The following is an 18,997-nucleotide window of genomic DNA, read 5'->3' on the forward strand; positions in this document are numbered from 1 at the left end:
CAGCTCTTGAGAGAATCCCATCTGCAGGAGAATTTCTTTAGTCCTGCTTGAAGTTGATTTCAGTACACTAATAGGATTAATCTTTCTAGGAACAGATTACCCTTGAATGCAAGTGGCTTTTTAGCCAAAATGGAGGGAAAGCTGGTTCTTAAAATTCACCCACCAAAACAGAAGTTTAGTGAACCATAGCTCTTCTGAAGTACAGCTGGAACTTGGCTCTAAAAGGTTGTTGGGAAAGTAAAGGAGGGAACTGCTCTTAATTTTGGTCTTTTTCCCTTTTGTTTAGACATGAACAGAACATTTCCAGATAATGTCAAATTCCGCAGAACTGCAGATCCCTGTTTGCAGCACACACTCTACAACGTGCTGGTGGCATATGGGCATCATAACAAAGCAGTAGGATATTGCCAGGTATGTAGTCACTGGTTCTGAAGCAATGCTTCCTTTCCCCAGTGCTAATTGTTCTTCTCCATTGGAATGTGCATTTTGAGAAGAGAAAGTGAGCTTGTCTTTCCCTCTTCCTTCCTTCTGCCATCTTTCCCAAAATAATCCTTGTATGTGTGAGGCATCAGGAGATCTCAGTTTCCCCCAGTGCTGATTGTTCTTCTCCATTGGAATGTCCATTTTGAGAAGAGAAAGTGAGCTTGCTTTTCCCTCTTCCTTCTGCCATCTTTCCCAAAATAATCCTTGTATGTGTGAGGCATCAGGAGATCTCAGTTTCCTTTGTTTTCACTCTCACATTTTTCAAAGCACAGGAAGACCAGCATTCATGCAACACCACATAGTTGAGGGGGTGGCAGCATTTATTTGGTGCCATCTCTCAGTGTAGACACATAAGTAGGTAGAAAATGAGTTTGAAATTTAACCTGATACTGCTTAGATGGCAGCTCAAAACCACTCCTTCTGTCTCTTCCAAGTACTTTAGTTTCCTGTGGGACACAAAGGAAATAAAAGTTCATTCATCACAGTCAAGAAAAAAGCAACCATCTTTAAGGATTGTAAAGAAGCAGAAAATGTAATGGAAAAAAATGTGTTTTCAGTTCATTTATTAAGTCCTTTCCTCACCAAGGGCATGTGTGCTAGCCTAGACCTCATGTTAACTGAGAAATTAGTACAGTAAATGCAACTGTTCCAAAGTTAAGAGTATGAATTATGGTTATTGCAATTTGGAGAGGAGAAGACTTAGAGGAACTTATAAAAAAAATTTTGTTAGTGAATTCAGTCTGTTTATCCCAACAAGGTTTACTACAGAAATCATTTGGTGAATGGAAGTAAAAGTGGAATGATTTTTGTTTTCTGTGTTATGTATTTATTAAAACATAATTTTAGTATTTTAAGACTAACAGAAGGGGTGGAATTATGAATACTCTTGCTAGTGTCAGGCTCCTATATAGAAGTAGTTATTCCCACAAAGTCACAAATTCTAAACTGTACTAACTTATACCCAGTGTATATGTCCAGTTGTTAATGAAAAGTTTTGGTACATTAACTGTTTAATGGACTAATCTTTTCACTTTAACTTGGCATTGTGAACACCAGAGATGAAAGAAGATTACTTGAATAGAAATCACATATGGCTTTTTACCTCTAGTCTCCTCACAGGATGAACATCATCTTTTCTGGCTAAATTGTTAGAACATAGACCAAAGAGCAACATCTGCTTTCCAAGACATGTTGTAAATCAAGCAAAGATTTAGGAAATCAGCTTCTCTGTTAGTGAAGCAGCAGACCTCATCAGGACAGATACAGTGATCCCAGCTGAGCAGAGGCTCCAGAGCAGTTTTCTGTGCATGCCACTTCACATGACAGGCAGTTTCTTGTCCCCATAGATGCAATTATGCTGTCAGGATGGAAACAAAAAGTTGCCTTCCTAACTAGAAGGTCAAGCACTGTGTAAGGCCAAGTGAGGTCTGTCCAAGCCATTTGTGCAGCAGCAGCTGCAGTGGCTCAAAGCTTGGAGATGAAACCCTGGAGAAGGTGCAGTGTCCTAACACCTCCATGTCCTGGGAGTGCTACAAGCCCTTCTGTGGTGGGATGGGAGTCAAATCTCTTGGATATGAGAAATGACATCTCAGTTCAGAGAACAAGTTGTAGCTTCCAGGGTCTGTGAGGGGCGCTCTGTCTGCTGGAGAAGATGCAGTGTCCTAAACACCTCCATGTCCTGGGAGTGTTACAAGCCCTTCTGTGGTGGGACAGAGGAATCAAATCTCTTGGACACAAGAAATGACATCTCAGTTCAGAGAACAAGTTGTAGCTTCCAGGGTCTGTGAGGGGCACTCTGTCTGTGACAAGAGATGTGCTGGAGAAGTCCAGCATGGAGGGAGAGAGAATGAGGAGAAGACAAAAGAAAGGGGTGAAACCAAGGAAGGCAACGTAGCCAACAGCAGCCTTCATAGCCTGTAAATACTTAAAGGTGATTTTCTATTCAGTTCAGGAAGACTTTGGGAGGGGCTTGCACCTCAGAGGCCTGTAAATGAGTAATATTGCCATCACTTAGCACTGTTGTGGTGGATACAAGAAAAAAGGTGCCTGACACAGAGGCAGTGTCTTTACAGACAGTACCAGTTGTGACCTGTGTGTTCCCTGTGCCACTTCTCCAGACTGGCAGTGAGGGTTATGAAAATTACACAGTTGGAATTTGGCCTGTCATGACTTTTCATAAGTTTTCTTGTAGCTCTTCCAATCCTCCCCACTTCCCAGTGTTTACCTTCTGTTTGCACATTGAAAGGCAGGAGCCACAGTGGCCAGTCATAGACTAGCATGGGGAGCACTGGAGCTGTTATGGAAGCAGGTTTGCATACAGAAACTCTTAAATATATAGATATTAAATCCCTTCTTTCTATTTCAGGGCATGAACTTCATAGCTGGATACCTGATTCTTATTACTAAGAATGAAGAGGAGTCCTTTTGGTTGCTAGATGCTCTTATTGGAAGAATATTGCCTGGTATGCTAAAAACATATGTAGTTATATTCATGTACTGGAGCTTGGCTTTTATTTTATCTGTGCATTCTTCTCCAGCTTTAGAGGTTTTAAGTGTTAAAATGGACTTTGTATGGACTGAAGATTTTCTAGGGTCCTGAAAACCCAGGAGAAAGACACAGCACACAGCAGTTTGTGTGTGTTAATTTGCAGCCTTACTTCTCACTCCCTGCTTAGACCTGTTGGGTAGATGTCTTCCTATATCAGTGTGATGCTGGGGAACAGGACTTGCAAAGGTGTCTGGGATTTGGCACTCCTGATTGTGAGGGTGTGATAGGAGGCACAGCAGTGATTGCAGAGCAAAGAGGAGGCAGGGTGGATTTTCTCCAAGGGTATATGGCAAGGTGGTGATAGTTCCTGCTAGGCACAGTAGTTTCTACTCAGTTGCCTACTTCTGAGCAAGGAAATCTTGGGTGCTTTACACATTGTGAGTTTGCAACAAAGCAAACAAATGTTTAGGTCCCCATCTGTGTCTGTATGCAAAGTTCTTGTCAAAGCTCTGTTAGAATCAATGGGGATGTGGCCAGGCTGGTCAATAGAGTCCAGAGGGAAATTCAGGACACTCTAAGCCATTGACAACACCTACATGGGGTCAGTTCAGCAGCTCTCTGAGCTCCCTTGCCTGGCTCTGTGGCAGGAGGTGTTTACACACAGAATTTTACCCCATGGATAAGCTGAATTTCACCACATATGTGAAGTAGTTCATAACCATAAGCAAACATTGGGCACAGCTATGTTTTATAACCCTGTGAGATACATCTGGGAATGTTTTTTTTTTTTTTCTTGGGCTTTAGTTATAGACAAAGAATGGTTTTGTTGTGAATTCCCATTAGCATGGCACAGGGCTGGCTACAGCTGCACCCTTAATGTAAACCCATACTCAAAATGGAAGACTAATTTTCCTGTAAGGAGGCTTTGAAGTTCCCTATTGGCCAAGTTTTGCTTTTGAACAGATCTTTATCCCAAATGGTCGGAGGCTGAGTTCAGTATTAGAGTGTCAGCTAAGTGCTGGTCAAGGACATCAAAGCTGATACTTTAATTTCTGCTTCTTTCTGGTTTTGTTGATGATTAAACAACAACAAAAAGTATATAACTTTTTCTTCCTTATTGAAGAGAAGGGAAAGACTGAGAAGGAAAAAGGTCTGAGAGAGCCTTGTATTACCTTTTAACTGCAAGAAATCATCTTTTACACTGAATATATCCTATAGGAGCTCAGGTTTTCCTTGCATAGGAGCTGAGTGGTTGAACTTTGTGGATTGAAAGAGCAGAGACAGGCAGAGGACTTGAATTAATCTGCAAATATTGGAGTTTGCAACCTTGAAGTTTCCTTTCAAGCTCTAAAACCAGTCTAAAGAAATCAACTGTGTCTGTTGCTTTTGTTCAGCCTGGAGAGCTCTAAGCTGTGCAAACAGGTAAGAGGCTGGAGGGCTGCTGTCTGCCACATGAGCTGCCACTGACTGACATGGGTGGATGTCTTTCCACTGACATCACTGTGTGAGGGATGAGGACCTCTGCAAGAGGCAGGTTTCACTGCCAAGTGGTGTCAGGCAGCTTTTGCTCTTCAGCTTTTGGATAGTCTTACATGGTTTTATTTGGAGCAAGGGAATAGGTTCAGATTTTTTTGTTTTGGTAGGGAGGTTTGTCATAAAACCTTTAGTGGTGGTTGTATGTGCTGCTTCTACACTTTGGCTGGTATCTAAATGACAAAAGTTGCTCTCTTTCTTCCCTATTAGTTGCTGAATTTCTCTTATGCCAATAGCATTGGTGATTAGGAAGAAACTAATGAGGAAAGCCAATTCCTGTGTATACAGGAGATGGACATTTACTTGTGTTGTATTTATATTTTTATAGATAGATATATATATATTTTACTACCCTGTTTACAGATATATTTTTACTACCCTGTAACAAGAGTCTTGTTCCAGGCTTTGGCCTGGGTCCAGCACATCCAGCACAGGCATGCAGCTGAGGCACTGAGGTTAGAAACAGGGGTGCTCATGTTTCCTTGGTAGTCAGTGGGGAAGGGGATATCTGATTGGAATTGCTGATCTGAGTGTGCCCCTTTCCCCTCCACAGTCAATTTTAAGAGAGCTTGGGAACAAGAGCCCAAATTAGGTAGTAGGAATCTTTCATGTAGTAAAAAGTAGTTGTATGGAGTAATACAAAGGGTCATTGTCAGAAAACCTGTTGCTCATGCTATTTTTTTTTTCCTTAATTCAAAAATAAGTCTCCCTTTTTATTCCCACTACCTTCCTATGTGCTTGAATTGTATATTTATAAAACTCAAAGAATGATTGATAAAATAATGGGCATAATTTCAGTGAAATATTGTGTGTGTCAGAGAGAGACTTGGACAGGCAGATGGTATCCATCCAGAAATGTGCTCAGGTGAGTGAGTGCTGCCCTCCTGTTTATAGTGCAGCCCATTCCAGTTCAAAGCCCTGTAATTATCAATTGGGGAAGCAGAGAATCATTCTGTGTTCTCCAGATCCTCAGAGGGAAAAGCACCAGTTATTTTCATTGGCTGTTAACAACTCCATTAGCCAACATCTTTCCTTTGGTTTCATTGCTGATGGTCTTTTGTGATCTGTTTGCATTACAATCTACATGTTCGTTTTCCCCTTTCATTGTAACAGGCCTCCAGGTCATGTCCTTATTTTCGAGTGTCTCCTGTCACTGCCAGTTAAAATTAGGACAGTTTAGAAATCCTTCTCTGCCCTCTGCATTGTCCCTTTGAATGCTGCCTCTCCCTGGCCCACACACATGGAATTACATTAACCAGCTTCATGCTGACAGGAGTATTTCTGGTTAACAGATGAACCCAGCCAACCACAGATCAATGTCATTGATGGAAAACTGCAGAATGTGACAGATGGGAGCAGGAGTGGGAGCTTTCTGGGGAAGTGACAGAGAAGGGGTCCCTAAGTTGTGGTTCACCTCCCCACTTGTACTCTTTTTTTAGGTCCGGGTGGAGGTATGTGCCATAGAGTAGGACAAAAGTGTGACTGCTCCCCCCACTGACAGGAGTGGGACCCCATCAGTAGAGGTTTTCTGGCTGAATTATTGTCACACCCAAGCAGATTCAGCACAGCTGGAAGAGGGAGCCAGCAGAAATGATAGTTGGGTTTGTTGGTGTGAGGAGTTGTGTGCATGCCACTCATCTGGCCAAGCACAGCATTGCTGGGTACAGCTGGTGAGGCCACAAAGATCCTGCTGCTGAAGCCAAACCTGTAGCCTACTGCCTCTTTCTGCCAGGGATTTGGAGGGATTAGGAGCATATCTCATTTAAACACTGCATGGGGAAAGAGAATTATTTGTTTAACTGAGGTTTTGGGTGGTAGCAAGATCTTCCACTTGCAAGTTTGTTGGAAACAAATGTCTGGAGCAGCCAGTATTCCCCACAAGAAGCACTATGGACTCAATCCAAGCACAGAGGAGATGTGTCTGCACTTTGTATTCAGTGTAGCTCCAATGTTTCTGTTCTCTTCATGGCTCTGGTTGTTGTTGAGAAATGTTTTATGTTCTGTTGAGGAAATATTGGGAAGATTGCTCTAGAAAGCACCAGACAGGTGGGAAACTTCTAACCGTGGTCCTTCTGGTATGTAATTTAAGGAGCAGTCTGAAAGCAGCAGTGTCTATCCAGCTGTAATTAGTCTACATTTGCTAATCATCTATTAGTCTACATCTACTAATATTGGAGTTATTTATTCTTCCTGAAAAGCAGTGGTAGAGTACTCCTCCAATGGTTAAGAAAGGTCTTATGACTTTTGCACTGGCCTGTTCATGGCCAATTTTATATCCTTTTATTCTTGTGCCAATGCTGACTCTTGAGGTTAAAAAAAAGTCCCCCTTCCTCTCATGCTTTCATGTGTTTGTAGGATACAGTCAGTTCATTTTACAGGTCATATTAATAAGCTGCTTCAGCCAAACTCTTCTCTTGCATGAAATTTTCCCCTGTTCTTCTTTTAGCCTATTAATGATCTCGTGTGCTTGTTCCAGCTTGATTTTTATTTTTCATTTTTTTTTTTAACTTGATCACAATGGCACCCTTTTTATTTTCCAGTGGAAAATTTGCTAGTGCCTTTTGCAGTGGCATCATTTCTCTCTTTTCACAGCTGAAAGTCTTTTATTTGAGAGGAAAAACTGTAGGATGTCCTTTGCCTTCTTGCCTTTGTGGCACTCTGGTTTTGATTTGGGATCTCGGTGATAATGCATGTGCTATTGCTCCTCTCTCATTGTCAACAGATGGTTTTTCTATAGCCTAGGAATTCATAACACCTTTTTGCTGACATTGATTTGCACATTTTTGTCCTTATTTTAAATTTCATCCTGTCTCTCTTACTCCAGGCTTTTCAGTATGTTGCTCTCTTGTGCCTTGTCTCTCAGTTGAGGACTGTTAACAAATGCCAGCTTTAACTTTTCCTCCAGCATTGTTAATAAAAATCTTATGTTAGGTGCAGCCCTACAAGCATTCTTCAAGGATCAGTCTAACAACCTTCCTTCAGCCTGGTACTTCTTAGTCTTCTGTTTTAAAATCTTTAGTTTTACCCACTTATAAAATAGGAACAGATTTGTGAATGATGGAATAGTCACAAATGTGGTAGACTACCCTGAACTCACTGGCATTATCTGCAAGGACACAAGCTGCAGTGCAAGATGGCACTTAGGAGGGTAGCTGAATAACTGCTGGTTGAGGCAAATGTCTGCATCTTGAGATAATAGATATCTAAAATGCTTCTGTTTTCAGCTCTCTGTGCTTCCCAGTCATATCAAGCCATAAACTTGCAGGTTTTGTTGCATAAGAGGCCAGGCATAGTAAAAGACACAAATATTTGAACTGAATAATAACATAGTCATGTCTCAAACTCTTGTGTATCCTTCTCTTTTGAGTGATTCAAGGTAAAACAGTCTTTAAAGTCCCATCATACAGAATTGCAGGTCTGGAGGGAAGGGCCACTTGAGAGATGCCCAATGCTGTACTGCTTTTGCAGTATTCCTGTTCAGACTGCTTGCTTGCTTTTAGTTGCAGGTAAACATGTATTTAGCATTTAGTTGTGGCTGAATTTATGGTAATATCCTGACTGGGTGTTGCCAGGGAGCCTGACAGAACTGAGCAGGACTTTGACATGAAGCATTTTACTGAGCTGTGCAGGTGAAATCATGTCCTTTCCCAGAGAAGACTTGACCACCACAGGCACATGCCTTTGGTGTGGGAAGCTCCTTGGAAGGCTCTGCATGATGGGCATGACCTCACCTTTGCAAAGCAGTTTTTGATAACCAAATGTTTTTATCTTGGTTTTGCCATCAGCCCAGAAAATTTCATCAGATTGATCATTTCTGGGCTGTTTATCTTGCTCCTGTGGCAGCACCCAGCTAGAGAGCCCTGAGCTGGCAGCACTCATCCCTGGAGAGTTCCTCTGAGCCCACGTGAAGCCACAGCAGTGGGCAGCTCTGAGTTCCACCATCACCTCTGCCACGAGGAGAGAGGGAGGCTGGGCTGGCAGGCTGAACAATTAGGAAGACTGAAAGATGGGACTCCAACATGTTTTCCTGTTAACCAGCAGCCATGATGAAATCAGTGATCTTCAGACATTAGAGGTCAGTTGTATTTACCTAGGAAGGAAGCATGCAGCCTCCTGCTAAGCTGAAGGTGGAATGGAGGAGTCATCATGTGGCTGTATTTAGAAACCATGATAAGCCTGAAATACTTATTAGTTACAAATCTGAACTGCTAGGGGTGTTGGGAGAGTTGAGCAAGCAGGAGGTAACTGATGTAGTTCTTCTTTAAAATGAGAAATGATTCCAAATGTCTAAACATGTTTAATTCCTGTATGTATTGGATGTGTGCCTCCTGCCCCCAAATCACAAACCTCATCAATAAAAGGACAACCTCAATATTCAGTAGGTAATATTTTAGGTAGCTGTGTAGAAACCTTAGTTTGGTCTAAACCAGAAGTTTCCTTTATGACAAGACTATGGTATTAAAACTCAAGTTTTGACAGAGCTGTCTCCATCTTGAGGGGATCGTGTTGTCCTAACTGTAATTAAAGCAGCAGAGGTGCAAAGCCAAAGTGAGCAGCTCATTTCATTCCACATAGCCTTTTTTTTTTTGGTTTTTGACCTTCTAATGGGCAGGCAGGGCTCTGCATGTTCCATTACAATTTTAATAACACAGCCTTCCTCAATCTGTCACTTTGACAGCAAGAAGCATAATATAACAGCTGAGAAATGCTTAATGGGGTTATAGGTGCTCAGTGGGAATCCTAACACAGAGTTTTGTATTTTAACCTCATTAGCTGTATCCATGTGCTTGAAGTCATCCCTGAGTTCAGGGTGAAGACTCACAAACCTGGAAATGTGACTGGATTTGCTGTGCAAGGAGCCAGCTGAGCAAACAGCAGCACTTGCCCCTGTTCCCTCTGCAGCAGACTCGTTTGGCTAGAGCTGATCTTTGGGAAAAGCCCCAAACAAAAACAAGGATCTGAAAGAAGGACCCCACCACCACTCCTAGCAGTGTGTTCAAACTATAAATCACTCTCACTAAAAAAGTTTGCTGGACTTTTTATTGGAGTTTGCATTGCCCTTGTAGCTATTGCTTGTTTTTAAGACTTTCTCCTGCTGTAGTGAAGATCCCATAATGCCTAGGCTGTTTTCTCTGTGAAGCCATCAAGTCTGTTTGTCATTTTTCTTGCATAAATTCTACAAATAGAGAAGTTCCTTACAGAGCTCAATTCTTATAAGTAGTGTTTATAACCCTTCCTTTCAGGTCCTTTCAGCTTCCTGCCTTCAGTGTGCATATTAGAGCTGGAAGCAGTTTTCTAACCTCACTTTTGCTACTGTCATATCACAGAGATGATGTCCTCTCTTCTTCAGTAGTGAATATATCCAAGGATTTCTTTGGCTTTTCCTGAGCTAAGAGGTCTTACTCTGGATTTATCATATTTGCAACTTAATATACTCAAAATGGTTTATTTGAAATTGCTCAACTATATTGTCTTTTTTTTTTAATGTGGCATAGTATGAAGAAGCATTGGCACTAGACTTGGATATTGTTTCAAAATGTAGTTCAAGGCATATGCCACGTAGGTGGCTGCCTACAGAATGTGTCTGTGGAAGGAGATGTGTTTGGGAGTAAAGGAAATTATATGGAGAAAATCCTGGGTGGTGCATGGGGGTAACTTTTCTATCTAAATGTACAAGTGACTGTTGAGTAGCAGAGAGAGGCTTGGGGAATACAGCCTTGGTTGTTTCATGGGTCATGTTTGGAAGACTTGAGTGATTTACTAAGCTTTCAATTTATGGCCAGTGGAGAAGTCAGCCTGTTGCTTTGAGACAGTGTCTGACACTGCAGCACACTTGAAGTCTTCTGGAGATGAGTGAGGGACCTCTGGAGACCTCAGCACAAGAAGGACATAGACCTATTGGTGCAGGGCCAGTGGAGTGCCACAGAAATTATCAGAGGGCTGGAGCAGCTCTTCTGTGAAGAGAGGCTGAGAGAATTGGGGTTGTTCAGCCTGGAGAAGAGAAGGCTTTGGGGAGACCTTCTTGTGGCCTTTCAGTAGTTACAGGGCCTATGATAAAGATGGGGACAGGCTTTTTAGCAGGGCCTGATGCAGCAGGACAGGGGGTAATGATTTGAAACTGAAAGGGGGTGGATTTAGGCTAGATAAAAGAAGAAATTTTCTCCAATGAGGGTGTTAAAACACTTGCACCAGTTGCCCAGGGAGGTGGGAGGTGCCCCATCCCTGGAAACCTTCAAGGTCAGGTAGGATGGGGCTCTGGGCAACCTGATCTAGCTGAAGATGCCCCAGCTCAGTGCAGGGGGATTGGACTAGATGGCCTTTAAAGGTCCCTTCCAACCCAGACCAGTCTATCATTCTGTGATTCTGTGGTAAGTCTCATTTGTTCCTCTTACAGTTTTAAATCCTGTTGCTTCAAGATTAAAATTAATGCTCTTGTTAGCTACTACAAGGTTGAAGTAAGAGGATTGTGGCTTGCATTCTCCTTCTATTCAGAGTGGAGGATTGGATTGCTTTCCTTCTCCAAATATCAAGCCAAAAACTTTTGTCTGTCCATCTCTCCATCTTAAGCCTCCTGCTCCTGCCCCAGTCTTTTACATAACGTGCTCCACAGTTCCCATGGTGTGACAGTTGTATTCTTGTAAGGAGCTGAAGAAAATGTAACACTGGGAGGGGTTCTTGAGTGTCAGAGGAAATAAATGCTGTGTTTTATGCTGAGGTGTTGAGGATAATCTTGTCAGTGTGTGGTGGACTGATAAAATAGCCATTCTTCCTAATCCCACAGAGGAATTAAAACAGCCACAGATCCAGGAATCCTTACTCAGCTGAAGTCCTCAGTCATTAGGACTCACTGTACAATTGTAAACTCATTTTTAGAAAAAGAAAAGAAAAGAAAGTTTGTTTCCTCTACAGGCATGATAAGCAGTCGTGATAATCTTCACCACTTGTTCATTCCTTTCCTCTCCACGTGAGGCAACTGCTCTTAAAAGTCTGTCAAGAGTGTTTTGTGAGTTAAAAGCCTTGTCTCCTGGGACCATCCTCAGCCCAGTAAGCTGCAGCCTTCTCCCAGTCCTGCAGCTCCACAGGAAGAGCAATCCCAGTCGTGGTGGATGTGGAGAGAGGGGAGAAGGGAGGAAAGGAGAACTGGCCTTTTGCATTTTGCTCAGTTAGATCTCATCTGTATGGTTTGAGTAGCTATAGAACTTCACCAGTTTTTAATGATACAAATATCTACTGAGCAATAATAAGAGAGAGTTATTAAACAGAATAATTAAACCCCTGGCTATTTTCATTCTCCATTTCTAGAACAACATGAAAGTTGCACTTGTGCTTTCTAACATGCCCTTGACTTCACTTTGTTTCTCCAAGAGGTTACAGGTGGAGTCTTTGTTTCTTGATGTCATCTCTGCCCTCTGGAATGTCTGGAAGGATGTCATCTTTGCCTTCCTTTCCATTGTCTTCATAATTATCTAGCATCCTTCTTCAGTTTCCAACTGGTAGCTTCTGCATCTGCTCAGAATCCCACTGTGCTGTGTGAAATGCAAATGGAAAACCAAAGGGCTCTTTCTGCTCCACAGGACCCATTTTCCAAGTCTGGGATCAGAGGCAAAAGATGAATACAGGCAGATGGGATTGTGTAGAAACAATCAAACCACTGCCTTTTTGTGCTCCAAAGCATTTCTCAAAATACTATTATTGTAAATTTGGTGTGATCTCAGTATCACAACCAGTGTTTGTGAGGTGCTTGCCTTCTCCTCTCTCTCTGACAGACAGTTCTGCCACCCAAAGTGAATGGGGCTTTCTCATGGGCTTTTAAAGCTCCTGCTCAATTGATGCAGCTGCTGCTGTATCAGAACTGCTGTTCTGGTGTCACTTCAGTATCTTGGGGCAGAACTTCAGTTTGGTTCAGTGAAGGAAAACCAAAACAGCCTGGTTTGGGTCTGTTTGCTTGTTGGATTTTTTTTTCCTAGTTCCCTGGAGGATTAGCAATTTATGTTTTAAAAATAACCTAGCTAAAAGTTCAGCCTGCTGTTTAACCACCTATCTGCAGGATACCCCTCTGGCCAGGACATCTGCAGGGGGTCACTTTGGGCTGAGACTGCAAAAAGAATTGGCAGTACTCTTGGTTTCCCTCATTTTCCTGTTGTGACTTTCTGATTTCCTCCCAAACATAAGTTGTCCAACTTTTTTATGTCAGGCTTATTTTTTAGATTCTTAGAAGACCTCCTGCACCTTTTTTTGGACTATCCCATGGTAGAATTAAGATAGCAGGACATTGTCCTGCCTTCTTGGACAAAGCAGGTTCATGAACTCAGCTATAACAGTGTATTTGGTTCTGAGAGGAAGGCTTTGTGCTGCCAGTTATTTAACCCCTGGGTTCAGTATCATGCAAGCAGGTAAGTTTTATAGGGCAGAATGACTGGGAAGTATTTTTTCCCACAAAGGCAGGTGGTGAAATGTGTTTCTGTTTTGACTTTTAAGACAGGACTGAGTGCTTTTCATGAGGCTAATGAAGTTTGCTCATTGCCAGCACAGGGGCCTGCTCTGTTTGTCTCTTCTGGACTCCAGTGAAGTCCAGCAGCCACTGGTAACATGCACCTACAGCAAGGAGGCATTTTATTCCATTTTGGTGTAAAAATTAACCATTTTTTTTCTTGTCTGGGGGAAGAGAGAGCACATTAATTCTCCACCCCACCATGGCTTTCATGGACATTATATTCTTGTGAACAAAATCCTTTTCTCCCAGTCATAAACAATGTGAACTTAAACCAGCTCATGTTTTGCAGTTTGCTAAAATAAACTGGATGGGCAAGACAAGTCACTCCAGGCTGGGGTAGAAATAACAGTTCAGAGTGCTGGCAGATAAGCAGCAGAGCTGAGGTCTTGTTTCTGTAACACTAAGAATTTGTCTAGTGTTAGTTGAGGAGTATTTATATTCAGCCTGACATATGCACAACAGAAGGAAAGGATCCTTTTTTAACTTCTGCAGCTCTGACTTGTAGAGGTAATTCAAGGCTATAAGAGTACCACTTCTTAAACTTTTATTTTTGGAACCTCTTAATCTATTTGTAACAGAGAACAAGGTCATACAGTCCCTAGAAGCTTTATCCTTACTTCCTGCAAATCTCATTACTGCTCTGGAGCACAAACAGGCAGTAATGATGTCTTCACCCTGGACATCCTGGAAGGAGTCAGAGAGGGGGTAATTATTGGGATAGGGAGACAGCAAAATGTAGTTTAAGGAACATCTTTGCCAGCTGCTGGGCTAGAACAGGTTTCAAGCTGTGTGACAGTATGCCACAGCCAGTGCAGTGCTGGCAACACAAAACCCTTGAAACCAGGAAAAAAAAGTCCCTTCACCCAGTCACTGGTGTTGTCCAGCAATAAAATACCTGGAGCTTGTAGTGCTGGCTTTTCCTTTTGCTGCTCAACTCCAACAGGAAAAGAAGTGACCTAATTGTCACCTAGACATTTTTCTGGCATTTAATCATAATAATTAAATAATAGAACATAATAATAACCTATAACACAATATTTCATTTGTTGCCTTCCAGAAGAAGGTGCAATGAAAAGTAATGTAGTGTGTGATCACCTAAATGTGATCACTACAAATTCTGCTTGATGATTTGAGGAACAAAAGGTAGAAATCTGGCTGTGTTCTTTATTTCAGGGGGATGATATATTGTCAAAAGACATTCCTGTAAACCAACCTAGATCAATAGATACACAGTATAATTAGCCTACATATGATTTTTATTAGTAGTAGTATTAAGTAGCAGATTAGGAATAATGACTTGGGTTTGTTCTGGGTCAGCTGCTCAGTATCCTGCCAGATTATTGGGAGGGAAAAGTAATACACTAATTAAGTGTGGATCATGCAAATCTAGACATTTCAAATAATTTGGGAGATAAGAGATGGAAGACAAAGCTCATGTATTTTGATGGCAGGTGCCTACAAATAATTTGCTGCACAGTATCTTGTGGAGAACCAGCTTGGTGGTGTGGGGGTTAGGCTGGTGTAGGCTTGTTTATAAACAAGGGTGCCTTGGCTTCAGGAGAGATTCTGGGCAGAGCAGCTGAGTATAAAAGGAAAATAGGGCACACAGTGGAACACTCCCAGCAGGGGAGAGCTGCAGGGCTTTTGCTGAGGGGACATTTCTGGAGGGCTCAGAGCTGGGCACCCCTCAGAGGTGAGAACAGGGTGGAGGAGCCACGGGAGGGGACTGGCACCACACAGGCAGGGGCTGACCCGAATCATTCTCAGGAGTGAGGGCAGAGCTGGACCCTGGGAGGTGGTGCAGAGAGAGCCCTGAGGCTGGCTCTGTGCTAGCCCCTGGCTACTGCAGAGCTGGCCTGTTCCTTGCACATCAGCCACGTGCAAGTCTTGCACAACTACATGATCCTGCAGGAGGATGGGAAATGGGGCTTTCCTAATCTGAGGAGCTAATTTTATGTACGTACATAAATTTATGTAGAAAAGTATATATATAAATTATATATAAAATGCATATTAATTGCATGTAATAACACCCACAGTAACTATAATTAACGTATAACAATTACATACAAAAATTACCCACACTAACTATAATTAATGTATCATAATTACATCTCAAAATCTCTTGGGTGCAGATTTATTTACTGCAGCTTCTTTCTGGTGTGAACTGGCAGCTAAGATCTTGGACAAAACCCATCAGTGACTCTTGCTGCTCCTCCTGCAGTGGTGCTGTGTCCCACGGGAGCTTCTCCTGCTCCACAGGGAGCAAACATGAACAAAATTTGATTTACAGGGGGGCTTCCCTGCTGCTTGCTGCCTCAGCCAGCCAAGGAGAGAGGCACCTCAAGTCCCTGGCTGCTCACTGCTTGCTCTCCAGCCCTCGGGAAGCTGGGTGGGTGTCTGGTTGCTCTCACACTCCAGGTCCTGACATTTCCTGGCCTGTGCCAATTAAAAATAGCAGCTGCTGTTGGTTCTGGCTGTGGGGTGGCTGCAGCAGAGCAGGGTGGGCACTGCTGCCCTCCCTCCGAGGACACTCCCCGGGGGTGACTTGAAGAGGTTTTAAGTAAGTACTCGAAAGCCTCAAGAGCACAAGAAAGGAAAAAATCTGGTTTGTGGGTGCAGGAAAGGGAAGGCTTGGTCTCTGAAATGGGATTCTTGGGGGGTTTTGCCCTTTGGCATTAAGGCAGCATTTTTGAAGAGGTTTACTCAGCTCATTAACATTACATTACCTGCATTCCAGCTGGCAAACAGCACAACTAAAGCAAATTATGCAGAGAAGGAGGTTTTGGTGTTGGCTCTGAGGTCAGGGTGTGACTGTCTCTGGGTTTAGGATGTTTTTTGGCATGGGGTTACTTGTGGTCTAGCTCTCTACTCTCCCTACAAGTACCATAAAAACTCCTGTAGGTGTTTCTCAGGTTGGACAGATGAATGTAGAGCAGGTAGCTGCTGGGATGGGACATGTGTTCAGGAGAACCTTTGACAGAGAAGAGAGAGGATATTAAACTGCTCTTGTGATTTCATTAGAAAAATAAAAGTGGTTATAAATGTAATCCGTGATTTGGGCACCTTCTTAAACATAGTTGTGGTACTGGGAGGTTTAATTAAAATTATTTCAGACAAATAGACTTTTTCAGATGCCTTCACCTTCATGTGAACCATCAGCCTCTGCTGTGCTCATCTGGGAACCTAGGCAGAAACCAGCCAGGTTGGAGAAACCTGAATTGCAGCTTTCCAGAATCAGTGAAGGAAAGAAACACATACAAAGGTCCTTGTGTTACCAGTTACTTCTCTCAGGGTCAAAGCAAATTGCTACTGAGCCATCCAAGATTGCTTCCCAGGGCTGGAGCCACCAAATCCAGCTTAAATGTTTCTGTGGTGGTTAGGAGGTGGTGGTGATGGTGAACTCTTTAAATATTAGTGAGACTTCTGTTGTTTGAGCTAGCAGTTAAACATGGGCTAGTTTATCCTTCCTTGGGAGGGAAGAATGAATTGCCAAAACTGGAGAGAAAGAAGGTGCCTTGTTAGGCATGAATGAAGGGGTTTTGTAGAGGGATCAGCCTTGCTTGAAAGAGAAGTGCTGCATGGTTTAACTTCCTTCAGCTCAGATTTCACAGGGCTCAACCTGCTTTTATATACTCAGCTCCACAGGACACCACCTGCAGTTTGCTGGAAAGATCACGCCCACAGATTCCTGAATTTTGGTTTCTTCTCTCTAAGATTATTACAGCCCTGCCATGTTGGGGCTGAAAACTGATCAGGAAGTCCTGGGAGAACTCGTGAGGATGAAAGTGCCAGCTGTGGCAGAGCTGATGGAGAGACACGGGGTGATGTGGACCCTGGTGGTGTCACGCTGGTTCATATGCCTCTTCATCGACGTTCTGCCAGTGGAGGTAAACACCAGCCTGCACTTCTAACACACACTTGTGAGCCCTGCTCCCTCTGTGCTGCTGCAGGGACAGCTCCTGGAGTTCTGCTGACCTGAGTTCTCCCCTTCCCTGCAGACCGTGCTGCGCATCTGGGATTGTTTGTTCTACGAAGGGTCGAAGATCCTCTTCCGCGTGGCCTTGACGCTCATCAAGCAGCACCAGGCTTTCATCCTGCAGGCCACCAACTTCCCTGACATCTGTGACAAGTTTAAGCAGATCACCAAAGGAACCTTCGTGACAGAGTGTCACACCTTCATGCAGGTAAGTGCTCTGCAGCTTGGAGTTGTTCCAGCTTTAATACCAAGGCTGGCTTAGAGGTGTTCTCCTCAGTCAAAAAAGAGGGATACATTGAGGAGAAATGTAGTTGTGGGAATTGCCAAAAGGATGAAAAATGGCTTTGCATCACAAACCTTTCTAAGAATGTTGGAAAAGAATTATCTAAACCCATATATAGAAATCCATTCACATTCTGTCACACAGGGGAGAAAATATTTTGTTGGCCTTTTTACCAGTTAAGGCAGGAAATCTGCCAAGATAACTTTAGCACATGATTTCAGTGAACTATGGGTGGTGTTCCTGTGCTTTTTCAAATGAATTGTAATATGGTCTTGTTTAGTATACAATAATATGTAATATTATTAACAAATAAGACACAAAATGAAGTTTAAATGTCTATTGATAAATCTTCATATTACCAGGATATAAAGCATTCTATTTAGAACAAAGAAATAGCACCAAAAAAATCAACTGTTTCTTGCAGTTACCCTGAGTAAAACCAGTTTATTTTATCTGCAGGGACTAATGTAGTGACAGGGCTTTGAAGACAATTAAACAATTTAGGTGAGGTTCTTAGCAAATTTGAAACACTTGTAGTTTTGGATTTGTTTGGGGTATTTTTCAGCAGCACAGATACTAGTAGCAGGAGAGGTGATGATGATGATGAATATTTTATGCCTCCCTCCCCTGTACAGAAGTTTAGTTTTTAGTTCCATGCAATGCAAGCTGCTTCACCAGAGTGCTGCTCAGAGCTGTTTCATGTACACCCTCATCTCCAGAGCTGTCAGCCACATTACAGGGACCTGTGACAGCACTCACCTCCCTTTACACTCCTCCTACCAGCACCAAGGACTGTCACAGCACAGGTACCAAGGCAGGGGCTCCACACTCCAGAGGATCACATGCAAACACCAGCATCTTGTCCAAAGCCACCCTTTTAACAAAAGCCTTTCCTCCCCAGAAAATCTTCACAGACCCTGGCAGCTTGTCCATGGCCACCATCAACAAACTCCGAGAGACCTGCAGGGAGCAGGTGCTTGCTCAGGGATAACTCCCCAGGGGTGACCAGGTGCCACTGAGACATTCCTCTCTTTGCACTGACTAAAGCACACTTTAAGCTTTCCATGAGTTAACTGACACGACCAAGTTTTCCTGCCTTTCAAGTAAGTTGTTAATGCTTTGTACTTTGTCAGACTTCGTGAGTGGAGCTGGTGGGTCTGTGGTTGGTTGTTGTGGTTTGGGGCTTTTTTTTTTTTTTCCTCCCAAGGACTGAAGTGTTTCCAGAGTGGAATGTGAGCTGTGTGTCAGAACACTCCTTTAAAAACAAACATGTTTCCATCCTTGTCTTTTCAGGGCATTTTGTAATGTTAAGTGAAAAGAGGTGTATAAAATTACATATCCCTCCTCCTGTATTAACTGTGACATCACTGTCATTTGTACAAAATAAATTAATTTAATTTGTTCAGAACCAGTCTCATGGTGTGAAAACAGCTGATTCTCCTCCCTGACTGCCAGTGGCTGGCTGGAACACGAGCCTGTTGGCTTGCTGATTCTGGTGGGAGAAACACTTGTGAACACAAAGAGGCTTCTTGAGAGGGCGACCACAGGAAGAAGGTCCTGAAGCTGGAAGGTCCATGGGAAGCTGGAGCTCTAAGGCAAGTTCAGACGGCGCTGGGGTGTCCTCACAGAGCCCTCTCGTGGCCAAGTCCCTGCCCTCCCGCCCAGAGGCAGACCCTGACTGGAAAGAGACCAGCTATCGGATCAGCTTCATTTAGCCAACACTGCCGGCAATCCACA

At 43.1% G+C, this 18,997-nt stretch overlaps 1 protein-coding gene across 1 annotated transcript; it reads left to right on the plus strand.

Moving 5' to 3' along the window:
* Positions 1 to 288: 288 nt before the first annotated feature.
* GRTP1 (growth hormone regulated TBC protein 1) lies at positions 289 to 18,397 on the plus strand. Its single transcript, XM_008945090.1, has 5 exons — positions 289 to 411; positions 2,849 to 2,945; positions 16,716 to 16,888; positions 17,000 to 17,185; positions 18,162 to 18,397. The coding sequence occupies exons 1-5, from the start codon at positions 289 to 291 to the stop codon at positions 18,249 to 18,251; spliced, it is 669 nt and encodes a 222-aa protein (XP_008943338.1). The 3' UTR covers positions 18,252 to 18,397.
* The last annotated feature ends 600 nt before the right edge of the window (positions 18,398 to 18,997 follow it).

Source organism: Merops nubicus, unplaced genomic scaffold (genome assembly GCF_000691845.1).
Source record: "Merops nubicus isolate BGI_N331 unplaced genomic scaffold, ASM69184v1 scaffold5578, whole genome shotgun sequence".
In the NCBI taxonomy this organism is placed as follows: Eukaryota; Metazoa; Chordata; class Aves; order Coraciiformes; family Meropidae; genus Merops; species Merops nubicus.